Source organism: Oratosquilla oratoria, chromosome 3 (genome assembly GCF_046742065.1).
Source record: "Oratosquilla oratoria isolate Oo_2021 chromosome 3, ASM4674206v1, whole genome shotgun sequence".
NCBI lineage: Eukaryota > Metazoa > Arthropoda > Malacostraca > Stomatopoda > Squillidae > Oratosquilla > Oratosquilla oratoria.
This window is the reverse complement of record NC_134779.1, coordinates 49,228,962-49,247,963: the sequence shown is the minus strand read 5'-3', so window position 1 is coordinate 49,247,963 and position 19,002 is coordinate 49,228,962. Positions and strand designations below refer to the sequence as shown.

The following is a 19,002-nucleotide window of genomic DNA, read 5'->3' as shown; positions in this document are numbered from 1 at the left end:
GCCTACGTGTGCGGCACCGTATGGAAGGGGTTAAATTATCATATCGTCGTCGTCGTCGTCATCGTAAAGTCGAACAATCGTAAGTCGCGGCCATCGTAAGTCGACGTTTACCTGTATCTGTTTTATGCAATTTTGGAAGGCCATAGAAATAAGGGAACTTGGGATTAACCACTTTGAGTTTCAAAACATCTTCGTCTTTGGTAATATATACATATACAGTAACCGCGAAAAGTTTGGGCGCAAAATTATAGGCGCCCCAACTTTCCCCTAAACTCAAAACATGCGAAAAATACAACTTTCCACCCAAACTTTTCGCTATTTTTCAATGCTAGCGTTTGTACCCGTATTTAGCCGAGACAATACACACTATTTGGCAACTCTGTTTGGGCGCACTCGATGTCACATGGAGTCAGATTCTAAACATCTCTCATGGGGAGTAGTCTTTTTTTTGCGGTGGTCTCTGTTTTTGTGCCTTGATATCTCCGTAATGAGAAGTGGTAAAGAGCTGGAAAGAGACACAGTTGTTACAATCATAACCCTCTATAAGGAGGGTTATAAGTGTAAAGATATTGCTACTCGTGTGGGAATTGGAGTGCGTCAAGTGCAAAAGTGGACCAAGAAATTTCGAGACGAAGGAAGTGACATCATTCGTACTCCAAAGCATCGCTCTGGTCGGCCAAGGAAGATATCAAATCGTACTTCTATGGTTCTAACTGCCTCCTAATAACCGTAGGAGGCAGTTAGAACCGTAGAAGTACGATTTGATATCTTCCTTGGCCGACCAGAGCAAAGCTTTGGAGTACGAATGATGTCACTTCCTTCGTCTCGAAATTTCTTGGTCCACTTTTGCACTTGACCCACTCCAATTCCCACACGAGTAGCAATATCTTTACACTTATAACCCTCCTTATAGAGGGTTATGATTGTAACAACTGTGTCTCTTTCCAGCTCTTTACCACTTCCCATTACGGAGATATCAAGGCACAAAAACAGAGACCACCGCAAAAAAAAGACTACTCTCCATGAGAGATGTTTAGAATCTGACTCCATGTGACATTGAGTGCGCCTAAACAGAGTTGCCATATAGTGAGTATTGTCTCGCCTAAATACGGGTACAAACGCTAGCATTGAAAAATAGCGAAAAGTTTGGGTGGAAAGTTGTATTTTTCGCATGTTTTGAGTTTAGGGGAAAGTTGGGGCGCCTATAATTTTGCGCCCAAACTTTTCGCAGCCACTGTATATATATATATACATATATAAATAATTTTGCATGTCAAAAATTTGCTTGAATTATTTAGTTAGCAAGGAAATAATTAATAGCACTAGTAAAGAAACACAGAAAAACATAAGTGAAATATACAGACTACAGAATTCCACAGTGAACAGTACTTATCAAATAAAAATATTTCTTAGAAACACCTATTAACCACATCAGTACAAATCAAATTCTCACATGCAGCATTGGCTGCCATATGTACAATGCATCACACTACAAGCATTATAAAATATAGTCACTGTTGTATTACTCATTCTCTTTTACTAAGGGTAATAATAAACACAAAAAACATGATCAACCCAGTTCACATAATCCAGGGATAACTCATGTACTACAAAAAATATATATATGATTAAGACAGCAATGCCGGCATCCTCGTGCACCCACTCATACTTCATGACACCTGGGTAGGTGTCATTGTACTGAAGAGGTTAAAAAGAAAGACTAGAACTTAGTTATTAGCAAGGAAATAACAGAGTACTTAAAAGATTAATAACACTAGTAAAGAAACAGGAAAACACAAGGTAAATATACAGGGTAATTACAGAATTTCACAGTGACCAGTACATAACAAATCAAGATATTTCGTAGAAACACCTATAAAAAGGACTATTTACTTTTTTGTGTCAATTTTTTGTTCAAATTAGCTATTAGCAAGGAAATAACACAACACATGAAAATATTAATAACACTAGTAAAGTAACACAGAAGAACACAAGTTCTATTGTTAACTCTCAGCTTTTCCTAGAAACACCTGTAAAAAGGACAGACTAGCAATCCATTTACCAATAAGTACCACTAGTGTAGGTTTTGAGATTTGTACACTGGAACGGGTTGGCAAATTGAAGAGGTTGTGTTTGTAGGGGAGTGGTGAAGAGGAGTCAGCTACTCCACAATGAATGCAGGAAGTACAGGAGACGGGATAGTGAGCCTTGATGCTGGTGACTGCTCATAAGACCAGCTCAGTAAGGGAACATCTCAAGTGCCAGAATTCCAAGCTTGGAATCATCCCAAGAGGCAATATCATGAAAGTCCTCCAGCTGCTTGATATTTTGGTCAATAAATCATTCAAAGACCATCTTCAAATGATGTGGGAGAAGTGGATGTGTGAAGGAGAGCAAACCTTCACAAAAACTGGTCATCAATGACATGCTGGATATGCTGAAGTTGCAGAGTGGATAAAATCATGGAAAAAAAAATGAAAGGATCAATTATCATTAATGGATTTCATAAGTCTGAAATACTGCCTCGTGAAATTATCTTGCCAGAATTCAGTAATGAGCAAGATGCTGATGATGATGATGATTGCCTAATGAATACGATTACACCAGAGATAGCTGAACTGTATAGAACCCGTTTTGGAATGACACCAAAGACAAGGATTTTGATGGCTTTCTCAGTGAGGAATACAGCAGCAATCAAGAATAGATTTTAGGACTAGTGCATACCAGTATTTATGCTAAGTGCAGTAAATTTTTCTATGGTAATGTTGGCTGATCAACTGATCTTGTTGGATATTTTATGTTCTGGCATGGAACCTAAATCAGTACTGTTCCTGCACCTTGTTCAAAGGTGCACTTCTTATATGGATTTACTAGAGGCCTTGGGAAAGTGTGCCTCTTATATTGATGTGCCTGATATGCTGAAAATTACAGTAGTTACAAAATGGCAGGCAGTAGACAAGATGCAGGGATGACCCATCATCCAGTTGGTGCCAAGATAATAGGGTGGAGGGGAGTGGAGTATGTAGGGGATGGAATGGGTGGGAATGATTTCTTTGCCTTTGTTTTTTGGCTACCTCCCTTGTAAAGGGGAAAAAAGCCTTGGTATGTGTATGTATAATATGGCTAACCATATTGAGTTTTAAGATATTGGAAAGATTTTTTTCTTTTTAAATAGGCAGCTAGAATTAGAAATATATATAATTGTTATAAATCCTGGAAGCATGTAAAAAATGTGCTATTTTGAATATCGGAATTAACTTTCTTGTAACCATTTCCAAAGCTGTCCGATTGCTAGCACTATCACTCTTATGTACACACAGAACCATCTATGTTCAAGTGCATAATGTTAGTATTTTTTTCACATTGGTAAACTTTTTTATTGCTAATTTAATAGAATAGTTTTTTAATTGTACTGCAGTTCCATAGCATCTTCTTAGCAAGTAACCCTTTTCCCACATATAAATTTTATGTACTTGAATATTACTGTTATATTCCTCATGAGTACCCATTATTTTCATAGAAAATCTGTGATGAATGTGATGGCTTGTAAACCACCCCATCAGGTACATCATAGGACTCCCTTAACTACTCCATTATTTTTTCTTCATAAACATCCCACATGGTTCATGTAGAAAGTAAAATTTTTCTTTTTACTCCCCATCTATAGAGAACAAGCGGCCTACATTTGCAACTTTGGAGAGCACTGGTTGACAGTGCGACGGATGGGCTACCAGTGGTTCAACCTCAACTCTCTTCTCACCTCCCCAGAACTCATATCTGACACTTTTCTTTCCCTATTCCTTACACAACTGCAACATGAAGGTTAGAGAATTTTTCATTCCCTCTTTAGGATGAATGCAAAGAGAAGTGTGAAGGAATGATTGTACTTACAGTACTATATGGACACGGGATATAAAGGAAATGGAGAGGAGGAGAATAAATGTTTGTGATGTGAAGTGTGTGAAAAATGTGATAGGTGATACAAAAATAGATATAGTGAAAAATCTAGAGTTAAGATAGAGAACAGGGACAAGTAGGAAACTGTAGGAGAGTGTAGATTAATGAGTGCTGAGGTGGTTTGGGCATATGGAAAAATTAATGAGGAAAGTAGCAAAGACAATGTGGAAAGCAGAAATGGTTGAAGAAAACTTTAGAAGACCAAGAGTTGAGATGGATGAGGTAATGAGGGCTTTTAAAGCACTGGCCAAAGGAAATATGACAAAAATCAAAAGTCTATGGAGGGATATTGTGACTGAAGGACAGGATGATGTAGTCCAAAGCAACATTCTTTTCATCTACTTCTTTCTATTTTGAGTTCATGAGGAAAGGTTTACCATATGGTGAAGCAGCTGGGGTAAACTGACTAATTGTTGGGATATGTTGTGAAAAACAAGTGCATAGTGCATTGCTGCATTCACTTTTGCCCTGATAATAATACAGAATGGGAAGGTGGATGGAGTTAACTTGAGGGGAAGACTAGTTTTTGGGACCTGTTGTGGAAGATGAGTGCAGTGCTGCATTGACTTTAGCCTAGGTAATGTGGATTGGGGGTTAATGATATTTTATTGTTGAACTGTTGAGATGGGAAGGATGGAAAGAGTACTGGTATGGTTTAGGCACATAGGAAGAATAAGTGAAGTAAGACTAGCAAAGAGTGTGAAAAGCAGAGGTGGATGAAGTGAACTTCAGGGGAAAAACAGTTGTGAAAAGTGCATTGCTGCAATGGTTTTGGCCCAAATAATGTGAAATGGGGGTTCAGGACCCTGTATTTTTATATCTGTTGAGATGGGAAGGGTGGTTGAAAGAATACTGGGATGGTTTGGGCACAAGGAAAGTGAGTGAAGAAAGAGTAACAAAAAGAGTGTGGAAGGCAGAGGTGGATATAGTGAATATGAGGGGAAGGTGGAGAATGAAATGGATGGATGGGACAAGAAATACTGGTCTCAAACTGCCAGGAAGTAGATTTAATTTGGAAGTGGTTAGAAACAACTTTCCCAACTGTGTAGTAAATGAATGGAATAAACTTCCTATAGAGGCAGTACAATGTCATAATGCCTGCCACTTATTTTATTTTATTTTGGTCATTCATTTGGTGTTATTATTTCTTTTACAATTTATTGTTTATCTTTATTATTTATCATCATTTATTTTATTTACTTATTTATTTATTATTATTATTATTATTATGATTTCTTTTTATTTTTCCATCCAACCTAGTTATGGACCAAAAAGTCTCCTGTCAGCATACTCTTCCTATGTAATCCTTTGTGAAAAGGGGCTTGGGTAAAAGAGGAATGTTTGTTGAGCAGGAAAGGGAGAAGGCAAAAGGTAGGTGTGAGTGGAGAATGGTTGTGAATGGAATATAAACTGATGCAGCCCAAAGCCAAAGGGATTTCTCTCCTCTTTTTTTATGTATGTATTATTATTATTATTATTTTTTTTAATTCAAAATTTAGACATAGCATCATAAGACAGAACAATAGAAATGTTAGGAATGAATGACTTCACTGAATACTATTTTAGTATTGTTACATGTTCCTTGCCTTTCATAATCCTGTAGATGGCTAGTAGATCCCCTCGTTCTCTTCTTTGTTCCAGGGTCAGCAATTCCAATTTGGTCAATCTTTGTTCATATGTCAAGTTTGAAAGTGTTGGGGCCATCTTTGTCATTGCTCTTTGTATTCTTTTTAATTTCTTATATTCTTTTTTGTACTGGGTGACCATATCATTGCTGCATATTCCAGTTTTGGCCTTATCAGTGTTTGTAATTTTTTTTTTATCATTTCTTTATCCAGGTATTTAAAAGCCACTTTTATTGATCTCAACAAATTGTATGTTTCTCCGACTATTTTATTTATATGTTTATCTGGAGACATGTCCTTGTTGATGATTACTCCTAGGTCCTTTTCAGAATTTACTTTCTTTACTTCTTTTCTGTCAATTTTATACATAAGAATGAAGGAGACCGCAAGAGACCATAAGGCCTACACTAGGCAGCTCCGTATCCATCACCACCTGTCATCCCCATCCATAGCGTTACATTGTAATGGAATGCCCCTAGAACTCAATCAACAAGTAACAAGTAACAAGTAATTGTTTCTTAAAACAACTGATAGTTTCAGCGCTTACTACATGGTTACTAAGTTTATTCCATTCGTCGATTAGTAAACCAATTCTAAATTTGTCCAGTTTATAACCATTACTGCGAGTCCTGCCCTGTTGTTTTAATATGATGACCTGATATTCTATTCTTGCTTATCCCAACTTCAATTATACTGCATTTCTTGATGTTGAATTCTACTTCTCATCTCTTGCTCCACTCTGAGACTTTGTTCAGATCACTCTGTGTGAGATTAATCATCTCTGGTATGTAATTGGGTAGAGGTGGACACTGTTTACCAAAAAGTTAACTTTGTTAATCGTTAATCTGTTAACCAAAAAATTAACTTATTAATCATTACTCCATTAATTTAAGGAGAACGTAACAGAAGTTAGCATTAATCCGTTAATCCATCATGCCACTGGCAGTGGCCGTGATGTTAAAAGAATCCTCAATGGTTTGCTAGCACTAGCATGCTTTTTTGGTAGGTGACAGTGAAAATGAGCTCAATGAATTGCAGCTACTCAAATCTAAGGAAACCTAAGCCTAGCTTTCCCGTGAAAAGAACCTGTCTTCACCCTGTTCAGACTGTACAAACTTGGCTGTATGCATTCTTTTCATGTGCTGTGTGAGATTGTTTAGACCTGACATGTGCTCCTTAATTAAACAGACTTAGGTGGGCACACCTTGCAGCTGAAAATCAACTCCTGCTCTTCCTTGAGAAAGAAGTAGTCCTTCCAGTTGGGTCTCAAAATAAGACATGTTTTACAAAGATTGGTAACATGGAAAAATGACCGAAATTGGGATATTACTGGAATTGAAAAATAAATAAATACTATATTGATGGTAAACCTTCATTTTCATGTTTGAATTTTATGCATATAAAGATCTACAATAAATATCAGTTAGAATTATTGTATTTGCTAATAGTGACCATAGCCCAACTTTGATCTTAACCCCTTCCATACGGTGCCGCACACGTAGGCGTCATGGGGAGTGAGTGTATTCGCGAGGCTGCCATATCGGCGTCTTGATTATATTTATTGTAGTCGCCCCTCCATAATGACATTCTTTCTAATTCTTTTGTAATCGCATTTTCTATGGTTATCAAAATTCACGGGTGAAGAGAGAACGATCGATATAAGCGGTGACTATATTTTATGATGCGAGTATTATTACGACACGTCGTACGGCTGGCATTGGCTGCTGCCACCGAGATCTAAGTCCATGATGCCTACGTGTGCGGCACCGTATGGAAGGGGTTAACAGGTGGAATCAGATAGAGTTACAGGTAAACGTCGACTTACGATGGCCGCGACTTACGATTGTTCGACTTTACGATGACGACGACGACGACGACGATATGATAATTTAACCCTTTCCATACGGTGCCGCACACGTAGGCGTCATGAGGAGCAAGTGGATTCGCGACGCTGCCATATCGGCGTCTTGATTATATTTATTGTAGTCGCCCCTGTGTTTTTACATTCTCTCAAATGTGCCCTAAATCCCATTCTCTGTGGTTTTCAAAATTCGCGGGTGAAAGAGAGAACGATCGATATAAGCGGTGACTATATTTTATGATGCGAGTATTATTACGTCACGTCGTCCGGCTGGCATTGGCTGCTGCCCGCGAGATTTAAGTTCCGTACTGAAAATACATATTATAGTGTTTGAATATGGTAAAAAGGATAAAAATAATTAAATAAACTACTGTACATGTTTAATAGGCTATATTCAGTATCTCTGGTGGTTAATATACAGGTAGGCTAGGTACAGTGACCACGGAACAGAGTGGGGATCGACTTACGATGAGATCGTCTTACGATGGCTCTATCGAAACCTAATGCCATCGTAAGTCGACGTTTACCTGTATTGCATTTCTTTGTTTTGAATTTAGATATGTGTCACTTGAGTAACAACATAAATCAGATAAGAAACTGGTCTCTGACGGATAAAAAAACAAAAAAAACATGAGCAGGGTACAAACTCATACATACATATACCAAGGCTTTTTCCCCCCTTACAAGGGAGGTAGCCAAAAAGAAAAAGGCATAAAAATCATTCCCACCCATTCCATCCCTAAATACACTCCACTCCCTTCCACTCTCCCTCTTATCTTGGCACCTGGATGACAGGTCATCCCTGCACCTTGTCCACTGCCCTGGGTCAGAGGCAGTGTTGCAAGACACAGCACATCCACAGCAAGGCCGCTTCATTAAATCGGTGACCCCCCTCTCCATCCCCCCCATGCAGAAAAGGAGAAAACGGGGAGAAATCCCTTCAGGCTGCATCAAATTTTTCTCACACATACTACCTCACCCCCCCATCCCCCACCCATTCCACCTCATGCATCACAACATCATCCATATACAACCATTCTCCATTCACCCCTGTCTTCTGTCGTCTCCTGTCCTTCCTCAACAGACATTCCCTTCTTCCCCAAAGCCCCCTTCACCCCATCCATCCATCTTATCCTAGGATGCCCCCTCATGTTCATTCCCTCCACATCTGCCTTCCATACCTCTTTTACTAGTCTTTCTTCAGTCATTCTTTCTATGTGTCCAAACCATCCTAATACTCTTTCATCAACCCTATCTCCCAACTCTCTTACCACCCCTGTTCTCCTCATCACCTCCTCATTTCTCACTCTATCCAGCCTAGTAACCCCCCATCATACTTCTCAGACACCTCATCTCAAACACATTCAAACTCCTTCTCTCTTCCTCTCTTATGTTCCATGTTTCTGCCCCATACAGTGCTGTTGGCACAATCACTCCTTCATACAGTCTCCTCTTAGCCTCCATTCTGAAATATCTATTCCTCATTACACTTTTTAATCCACCAAGGCATTTACTCGCTTCTCTCAATCTACATTCTACCTCCACTTCCACTCCACCCTTTCCTGCCACATTTGCACCCAAGTATCTAAAACTATCCACTTCCTCCAGTTGCTCTCCCTTAATGCTCACTTCCAGTCTACTGCCACTTTCACCCCTTGTACATCTCATCACCTTACTTTTACCCACATTTATCTTCAACTTTCTTCTTTCACACACTTTTCTCCATTTTCTTCAAACATCTCCAATCCCTGTCTCACACCACCCCATCCATGTAGAGATTGAACAGTCAGGGTGACATAACACATCCCTGACGAAGTCCCACCTTTACCTCGAACCACTCACTCTCTCCATTTCTAATCCTGACACATGCTCTACTACTTTCGTAAAAACTTTTGATAGCTCTTAGAAGCTTTCTTCCTATCCCATATATCTGCAAAACCTCCCACAGTGTCTTCCTGTCTACCCTGTCACAAGCCTTTTCATACATATACCAAGGCTTTTTCCCCCTTACAAGGGAGGTAGCCAAAAAGGAAAAGGCATAAAATCATTCCCACCCATTCTATCCCTGAATACACTCCACACCCCTCCACCCTACCTCTTATCTTAGCACCTCCTGGATGACGGGTCATCCCTGCACCTTGTCCACTGCCCTGGGTCATAAGCAGTGTCACAAGACACAGTGCATCTACAGCAAGGCCGCTTCATTAAATCGGCGACCCCCCCTCTCCATCCTCCCATGCATAAAAGGAGAAGACGGGGAGAAATCCCTTCGGGCTACATCAAATTTTGCTCACACATACTACCTCCCCCCCCCCCATCCCCCCACCCATTCTACCTCATGCATCACAACATCATCCATATACAACCATTCTCCATTCATCCCTGTCTTCTGTCCTCTCCCGTTCTTCCTCAACAGACATTCCCCTCTTCCCCAAAGCGCTCCCTTCACCCCATCCATCCACCTCATCCTAGGACGTCCCCTCATGTTCATTCCCTCCACATCTGCCTTCCATACCTCTTTTACTAGTCTTTCTTCACTCATTCTTTCCATGTGTCCAAACCATCCTAATACTCTTTCATCAACCCTATCTCCCAACTCCCTTTCCACCCCTGTTCTCCTCCTCACCTCCTCATTTCTCACTCTATCCAGCCTAGTAACCCCCATCATACTTCTCAGACACCTCATCTCAAACACATTCAAACTCCTTCTCTCTTCCTCTCTTATGTTCCATGTTTCTGCTCCAGCCTTTTCCAGATCCATAAAAGCCCAAAAAACATCCCTACCTTTTCCTATAGCTTTCTCACTTATCTGTCTTACCACAAAAATCTGATCTACACAACCTCTACCTGTCCTTAATCAACACTGTTCCTCTCCAATTACTCCCTCTCTTCCTCTCCTAATCCTCTCAATCAAGATCCTCCCATAAGCCTTCCCAACTACACTTAACAAGCTGAACCCTCTGAAACTACCACACTCACACTTGTCCCCTTTTCCCTTGTAAAGCGGAACTATACAGGCACTCCTCCAGTCCTCCGGCACTCTGCCCTCTCTCCAGCAAACATTAAATAGCCTCTCCAGCCAGTCCACCATCACTGTACCTCCTTTTTTTAGACATTCTGCATGGCATCCATCCAGACCAGGTGCCTTACCTGCTTTCATCATCTTAACTGCCTTCACTTCATCCTTCCTTATTTCTCCTCTATTTTTCTCACTCATCACGGTCATTTTCTTAGCACTTCCCTCTGCAACTACCTTTCCCTCCTTATCCTCCTTCACATTTAGCAACTCCCTAAAATACTCTGACCATCTTCTCCTCACTGCCTTCTCTTCCATTATCATCTCTCCATCTGCACCTTTTACCTCTTCTTCTCTACTTGATTCGCCTCCTCTTCCTCTCTTAATAATTTCTTTCCAAACCATCTTTTTATTACTTTAAAAAAATTCTGTCATACTCTTACCCCACTTCACATCTTTGCCTCCTTTACCTTGTGCTTTACTTCTCTTTTCTTTTCTTTGTACCTCTCATGTGACTCCCTCATCCTAATTTGTAACCAATCTGTGAAAGCTCGCTTCTTCTCTTCTACAACCTCGATTCTTCTGCAAACTGAATTGGGAAAAAAAAAAATTATTTAGGCAGAAAAATGAAATTACCACAAAGTGATAAACACCAAGGCTAGAAATGGCAGACTTGTATTTTCTTTTGCTCTGAAGTTTTTGGATGAGGAAAGGGAGCATATATTTGCACAAATACAAACTGCAATAAAACAAACATGCAGTCGAGCAAAACTCCCACTGCCCCCCCCTATTAGCATAGCTACTGTATGTCAGACCTACTACATATACTGTTGGTGAGCTTATCTCAATGAAAAGGAAATGTACCATGGACTCTGACAGATATATCTTTATACTCCTTTTATTTATTCATTTTCCTTTACCTATCTGTTGAAGCACTGTAATTGGGGTTCTGTTTTTCTTAGTAGCTTCTTGGAATGTGTCTCTTCCCAGACTTCTGTATAATCACTGCAATCTCTTCTAATGAAGACTGGATTATTGCAAAGGTCTCCAAATTCTTTTCTACTTTCTACATGTAATCTTGCCAATTTGCATGACCATATTTTTTATGGTGATTTTTATTGGAAAATGATATGAGAATAGGGCACATATGGTTTCCAAGGTTTGTGGTTTGAGAAAAGGTGAGCACATTGTTGTGTCTAGGAATGTGTCTTGTTGGTTGTGTTGAGGAGTCTGCCTAAGGGAGTGTTTGCTGGAGCTTTATATATAAGTTGGGGAGTTGTTCTAGTATTTTGTTTCTTCTGTGGTCTGCTGTTTGTTTTTTATAGCCATGTTTGCTTGTTTGTGTTAATGTCATCTGCCAGTATGTAGTTTGTTAGTCCACTGAGAGTTTGGAGTTGACAACAAACATAATAACCCAATAGGTGAAAGAACAAACCAGATATTGTGGTAAAGACACACCAAAATAGTAAAGCTGGACCTGAGTTATACAAAAGAACCTGATGTGATTCAATCACTGAAGAAAATACAAAAGCAGAGCTATTTAGTTTCAAAGTAAGGAAGGTACATACATACATATATCAAGGCTTTTTCCCCTTTAAGGGAGGTAGCCAAAAAGAAAAAGGCTTAAAATAATTCCCACCCATTCCATCCCTAAATACACTCCACTCCACTCCACCCTCCCTTTTATCTTAGCACCTCCTGGATGACAGGTCATCCCTGCACCTTGTCCACTGCCCTGGGTCAGAGACAGTGTCACAAGTCACAGTAAGGAAGGTAGAATTTTAAAAATATGTATCTTATAGACAAGAAAAATATACATACATACATACATACATACATACATATACCGAGGCTTTTCCCCCTTACAAGGGAGGTAGCCAAAAAGGAAAAGGCATAAAATTATTCCCACCCAATCCATCCCTGAATACACTCCACACCCCTCCACCCTCCCTCTTAACTTAGCACCTCCCGGATGACAGGGCATCCCTGCACCCTGTCCACTGCCCTGGGTCAGAAGCAGTGTCACAAGACACAGTACATCCACAGCAAGGCCGCTTCATCAAATCGGCGACCCCCCTCTCCGTCCCCCCATGTACAAAAGGAGAAGACGGGGAGAAATCCCTTTGGGCTGCGTCAAATTTTGCTCACACATACTACCTCACCCCCCATCCCCCCACCCATTCCACCTCATGCCTCACAACATCATCCATATACAACCATTCTCCATTCATCCGTCTTCTGTCCTCTCCCGTCCTTCCTCAACAGACTTTCCCCTCTTCCCCAAAGCCCCCTTCACCCCATCCATCCACCTCATCCAAGGACGTCCCCCCATGTTCACTCCTTCCACATCTACCTTCCATACCTCTTTTACTAGTCTTTCTTCACTCATTCTTTCCATGTGTCCAAACCACCATAATACTCTTTCATCAACCCTATCTCCCAACTCCCTTTCTACCCCTGTTCTCCTCCTCACCTCCTCATTTCTCACTCTATGTAGCCCAGTAACCCCTATCATACTTCTCAAACACCTCATCTCAAACACATTCAAACTCCTCCTCTCTTATGTTCCATGTTTCTGCCCCATACAGTACTGTTGGCACAATCACTCCTTCATACAGTCTCCTCTTAGCATCCATTCCCAAATGTCTATTCCTCATTACACTCTTTAATCCACCAAGGCATTTACTCGCTTCTCTCAATCTACATTCTACCTCCACCTTCACTCCACCTTTTCCTGCCACATTTGCACCCAAGTATCTAAAACTATCCACTTCCTCCAGTCACTCTCCCTTAACCCCTTCCATACGGTGCCGCACACGTAGGCGTCATGGGGAGCGAGTGTATTCGCGAGGCTGCCATATCGGCGTCTTGATTATATTTAAAGAGTTCACTCTAAGCACCTCCCTACCTTTTGTCCCTTTCCTCTTTCTCCATCTATCCTCCACTCTCAACTTACCTTCCACCAAAAAATTATCTGATATTCCCCCACCCTCTCCCCTTAGCACATGTACATCCTTAACTCTTCCTATCATAGTCTTATTTACCACTACATAATCCATAAACACTCTATCTACCACCCTTCCATCCACCACCCTCTCCCATGTGTACTTATGCTTGACTTTCTTCCGAAACACTGTATTTGCTATCATCAACTCTCTTTCTATACACATTTCCACCATCAACTCTCCACTACGTTCTTTCCCGGAACTCCACATTTCCCAACCACTCCATCAATTGGATCATTTCCTACCCTAGCATTAAGGTCTCCCAATACTATTACATTGACATTTCTCCCAAAATCCTCTATGCACTCATTTAGATCTATCCAAAAGGCCTCCCTTTCTTCTACACTCTTCTCACTGCCAGGCCCATATGCACTTACAAAGACCCACATCTCCTTTCCCAGTTTCACCTTCATCCACATTATCCTTGAGGAAACCTCCTTCCACTCCACCACTCATTTACCTATCTCTTCACTTACTAGAATAGCCACCCCTTCCCTCCCTTGCCCTCTCTTCTCTCCTGATAACCTCCCACTTACACTCCCAAACTTACACTCACCCTTCCCTTTCAACTTGGTTTCACTCAAAGCCAACACATCCATCTTTCTTCTCACAAACATACTACCTATCTCTTCCCTTTTACTCTCATCTGTTCCACGTCCACGCACATTAAAAGACCCAAAACTTAGGGTGCTGGTCGGAAAACTCTCAGACCCTTTTATGCCTTTGCTTTTTCTTTTAGGAATGTCCCCTGTGGGGCTACAAGGAGAAGGATGCCTAGTCCCAATCCCCATCCCTTTCTTCTCGCCTCTTACGATCCAAGTGGAAATACTTGGTGGCAGTATTCAGGATTGAAAAAAAAAGGGCATCAAAGAAACAGAATAGAATTCCATGTAACAAAAGAAACAAAGGAAAAATGTAAAGTTTAGATAAGTGTTTACAACACAGGGATGGACAAGCCTTAAATATTTAGAGAAAATCACTAAAAGAACTGTTTTTACAAAAGATATGATACAGCAGATCAGAAGAGATGCAAAACACAGAAGTAGAGGAAGAGAAGAGCAAAAAGACAAAAGTACCAGAAATGAATACTTAAGAATTAAAGAGAGAAATAAAGAAACTTTGAAAAAGGTGTAATTGAATGATATAAAGATGAACCTAAGTTGTTCTATAGATATGCAATTAATGAATTGAAATATAGACAAGGGATATGTAAACAAAATGTTGAAGAGACAGTATATGAGGAAGATAGAAAACAAGCTGAAATTATAAATATAAGCTTCCAGTCAGTATTCAGTAATAGTGAAGACTTCAAAGAAGAGAATGGAGTAATAATAGAAGTATTAAATAGTATAAAAGTAGGAAAGTGCAAAGTGAATAAATCTCTAGAAAACTTAAGAAAAGGAAATCAGTCTGTTGCCAACCCTGCTTGTGGGAGGCTCACAGTTCCCAAGTAACCAGTAACAGCCACCAAATTAACCCATCAGTCACTCCAGAACAAATATAGTGTTGTCTTTTGTATGACTAGAGTAGGGCAGTGTATGATGAGGTGTTCAATGCCTTCTGTGAAGATCATTAGCAAGCACAGGTTTTGGTTGACAGAAGGGAACTCCAATCAGTCTATAAACAGTTCTTAAGAACTACATCTGAATATGCTTGTCATGGTTCCCAATAATCGAGTAAATATAGACAGCCTACAAACTATGTAAAGAATAATATTAAAAATGATATGGTAATGCACAAAAACCATCCCAATAGAACATCTATATTCATACACACACATATCTATCAATCTGTATACCAGTAGACTTCTTCCCCCTTACAAGGGAGGTATCCAGCCAAGGCATGCAGCATCCACCACCACCTATTTCATTTTTAACTTATGTGTCTCTGGCCCACTGCCCAGGTCAGAAACAATGCAGCAAGACACAGCACATCCACAGTAGGGCCAGCCACTTCATTTACACAGCAACCCACCCTCCCTCATTGTAACCTGTAACTGGCTGTTGCCAGTGGGAATTATGAGTGTATTATTCCAGGGCTTCACGGTCAGAAGGAAGTGAAGTACTTTTACAGATAGTGGGAAAAGTTTGATAAGTGAATGATCATGAGGACCTAACCTATTGAATCGCATGACATCCTGCGTCCTAAGGAGGAATAATTAATGTAATGGCATAGTTTTATGTGTTTGTTTTGTTCATCATGGTATTTATCGTTGTGCTTTGGTCCGTCCTAATTTACTCGGTTTCAGGTGACTGCCTGGGAGATTTCTTCGCAGTGGCATTTTGTTATTGTGAGTTAGTCTATGTTGAAATTGAAAAAATATCTTGTAAGTCTAATGTTAAAATTGCATTGGGCTATGTTTTATTATTAATTATTAAATTCTGTCTATCATGGTCTTTGGTATTCCACTGCTGTAATTTGTAGCTATTTCTGATAGTTCTATGTGGATTAGTTATTTTACCTCTATGAATGTTGGTTTAGAGAATTCTTTGATATGTGGGTTATTTGTATGCACCTATGGGTCCGTTTGTGATATACTAAAAAAAAAATTGGGTACTTATGGTAGACCTGCGCTGAAGTCTGGGTAGCACTGGTTGGTACTGTGGGTAGTTGGAGACTGAAGTGGGTTGAATATTGCTTGGGTCGCAAATTTCGTTGAGCAGCTCAAGCCAAGGGTGGCGATGGGTGGAGGGTGTGGTTAGCAGGTTGAGTTGACTGGGAAGTGCTAAAGGGTTCGCTGGATGATGCGAAGAGCAGGTATGTTAGGCAGGTCCGGGCCTAACTGCTGTGAAGTTCCTGGTCTGGGTCGAAGTCTGGTGGGAGGCAGGTTAGGCGGGTCCTGGCCTAACCGCCGTGAGGTTCCTGGTCTGGGTGGAAGGGTGTGTAGGCGGGTCGGGGCCTAACCGCTGCGAAGCTCCTGGTCTGGGTGGTCATGAAGGGGGATGGAGGTGGGTTAGGCAGGTCGGGGCCTAACTGCTGCGAATTCCCTGGTCTGGCTGGTCATGAAGGGGGGTGGAGGCAGGTTCTCGTGAATTAGTGGGAGTTTATTGTTTATACAGTGAGTCCTCCTTATACGGTAATTCTTTATCCAGTAAATTCACAGTTACGGTATTTGGTAATTACTACCCTTGATTCTATTTACGGTAAGAAAAATTCACAGATATGGTATCCGCTAGATATTTTGAAGAGAAAAGAGCAGGGAGAAGGGACGTCTGCCATATCCTATTATTACATGTTATAATGGGTTCGGTATATGGTAATTTAAATTTGCGATAAGGTTTTCAGGAATGCATGTGTTACGTATAACAAGGACTTTCTGTACTCATGGTGATAGGTGATGGTAGTTGCGGGTGGCAGATGAGATTATCTCTTAGATGGGTCTCATTGGTCTGGGTCCAATGTGTCCTGACTGAAGTCATGATACTGGGCCAGCCTTCAAGTCGATGTGCTGGTTCTCTACAGCTGATTGGAGTTGTCTGGTATCTGTTTGAAAGAATAGAGGGGACAGTGAGTTGCTGAGTGGGTGGATTTGCATTTGCGAGTCAGATGTCTCGGGGGGGGGGGGTGGTAGGAGGCGAGGTGGTTGCTCTCTCGCTGGGAGATGCTTCGAGTTGATGGGAGTCTTGTGGTTCGATCTCCTGAATCTGGGCTTGTTTGATACTGGATTGGAGTCTTGATACTGTGATGTGTAGAGTTGACAGGTGTTTTTTCCTATTCTGACAGCGGTCTCTCTATAGACAACTGTCGTCCGATTGGTAGTGTACTGCCACCAGGTGGTTAAAAATTGAATGCCTTATGATTTCACCACCGATTCTAAGATGGGTGCAACTGCAGGTCACAGCTGTTATCTAAAGTCAGAATATCGTCTCAAAGGGAGCTGTTGGTGGATTGGTAGTGTCACTTGCTTAGAAGCTTGTTGACGAAGCAACGGGCTTGATTGAAGTTTTTGATGCGGAGCTGAAGGGAATCCTGTGGCTTGATTCCTTGATTCTGGGGCTTGGTGAGAAGTCTCCTTTGTAGACAGTGGTCTTGAATGGTAGGCATGGCTTGAGTGGCTGAAGAATTTATTCGGCCTTCTGTGATAGGCGCGAGTGATGGTAGGCATGTCTCTTCGGAGTTTAGGATGAAAGCACCGCTCACCAGTGTAATCGGTGTGTGTAACCATGGTTGCGTGGCTGAGGACAGCGCTTCTATTCAGGGCATGGGAGCACTGCTGCCACCCAATGTAACCGTTAAATGGGTTGTGGTTACATAGTGGACTTAACCTCTTCACTCCGGGGCACATCGCACGTCTGGCAGCATTAGCTGCCCAACGTGCGATGTTGCATCATAATAATCGCATTATAAAAAATAAAGTCAGTGCTCAATCGTTCGTTCTCTTTCACCCGTGTATTTTGATAAACAGAAAATTGATGAAGCCAGTTTAGAGAGAATGGAAATTACGTAGGTACGACTACAATAAATATAATCAAGATGGCGACGTCGGCATCATCGAGTACCCACTTGCTCCTCATGCCGCCTACGTAGGCGTCACCGTATGGAAGTGGTTAATATGGGCGAGATAAACTCCAAGCTGAGTTTCTTCTATTTATTAACAGCAGTCTGGGTTTTGAACAACAAATTATCAATAGGCCCTTTGGGCAAAATACAGTAAGTGCCGGGCTTTCACCTCGACACTGCCTTGGGCAGATATCTGCCCTCTGCCAGGTGCGTAACCTGGGCAGATCGGTCTGGCAGGCACTTGACCTGGCCAACTCTGCTGTCTTGGTTACAAAATGGTCTGCTAATAGACAGGGTTAGTGTGTTGTCATTAGTAAAAGTGTTAGTTTGCTATTCTTAAGCATTGGAGTTAGTTCTACTTATGGGGGTTAGTCGTATGGTTGTTGTTGACGTCATTCCCTAGACTGTCTGTCCAAGCAGTCCCATCTCCCCAAGGAATGCCACAGCCGAAACTGGGTTTTCCCACAAATCCTTTATAGAGTGTATGTTGTGTTGTTTACATGTTGGTGGGTGGGTGTGGTTACCCATGGTATGTATATGTTAGCTTATTGGTAATATAATTGGGGCAGGTATAATAAAGGGGGTTCAATGGGTTTCTCTGGTGACATTAGGCATCTTTGTGTGGCGATATCCAGTTATCTGAGTTAGTGCTGAGTTAGGTGCTGTGGTAAGGTTCTTGTTCTGGGAAAGTGAAGTCAGCAAGAGGGGGCAAGTTCTCTGTTGCATGCATGTGGATCATGTGCATGGTAGGTGATAATTAGTAATGGTTACACTCATCCCCTCATGTGAAAATAGAGAAGACAAGGAGAAATCCCTTCAACCTACATAAATATATATTCCATTCACACCAATCTCTTACCTCCTCCCTTCCCTGCTCAACAGACATTTCCCTTTCACTCAGCCCCCGTCACCCCATCCATACATCTCATTCTTGGTCTTTCTCTCAAGTTTACTCCTCTCTGCTTTCCACGCCCTTTTTGCTAGTCTTTCCTCATTCATTCTTTCTGTGTGCCCAAACCATACCAGTAATCTTTCATC

General features: G+C 41.2%; 1 protein-coding gene across 5 annotated transcripts in view; it reads left to right on the top strand.

Moving 5' to 3' along the window:
- The window catches only part of LOC143022272 (ataxin-3-like), a 139,713-nt gene that overhangs the window by 20,339 nt on the left and 100,372 nt on the right, over positions 1-19,002 (top strand). For all 5 annotated transcript variants that reach the window (XR_012966041.1, XM_076180432.1, XM_076180423.1 and 2 more), the window contains exon 4: positions 3,668-3,822. Coding sequence is in view for 4 of the 5 variants with exons in the window: in XM_076180432.1 (XP_076036547.1) it covers positions 3,668-3,822 (155 nt within the window). In the remaining variant the exon portion in view is untranslated. The remainder of the gene's footprint in view (positions 1-3,667; positions 3,823-19,002) is intronic.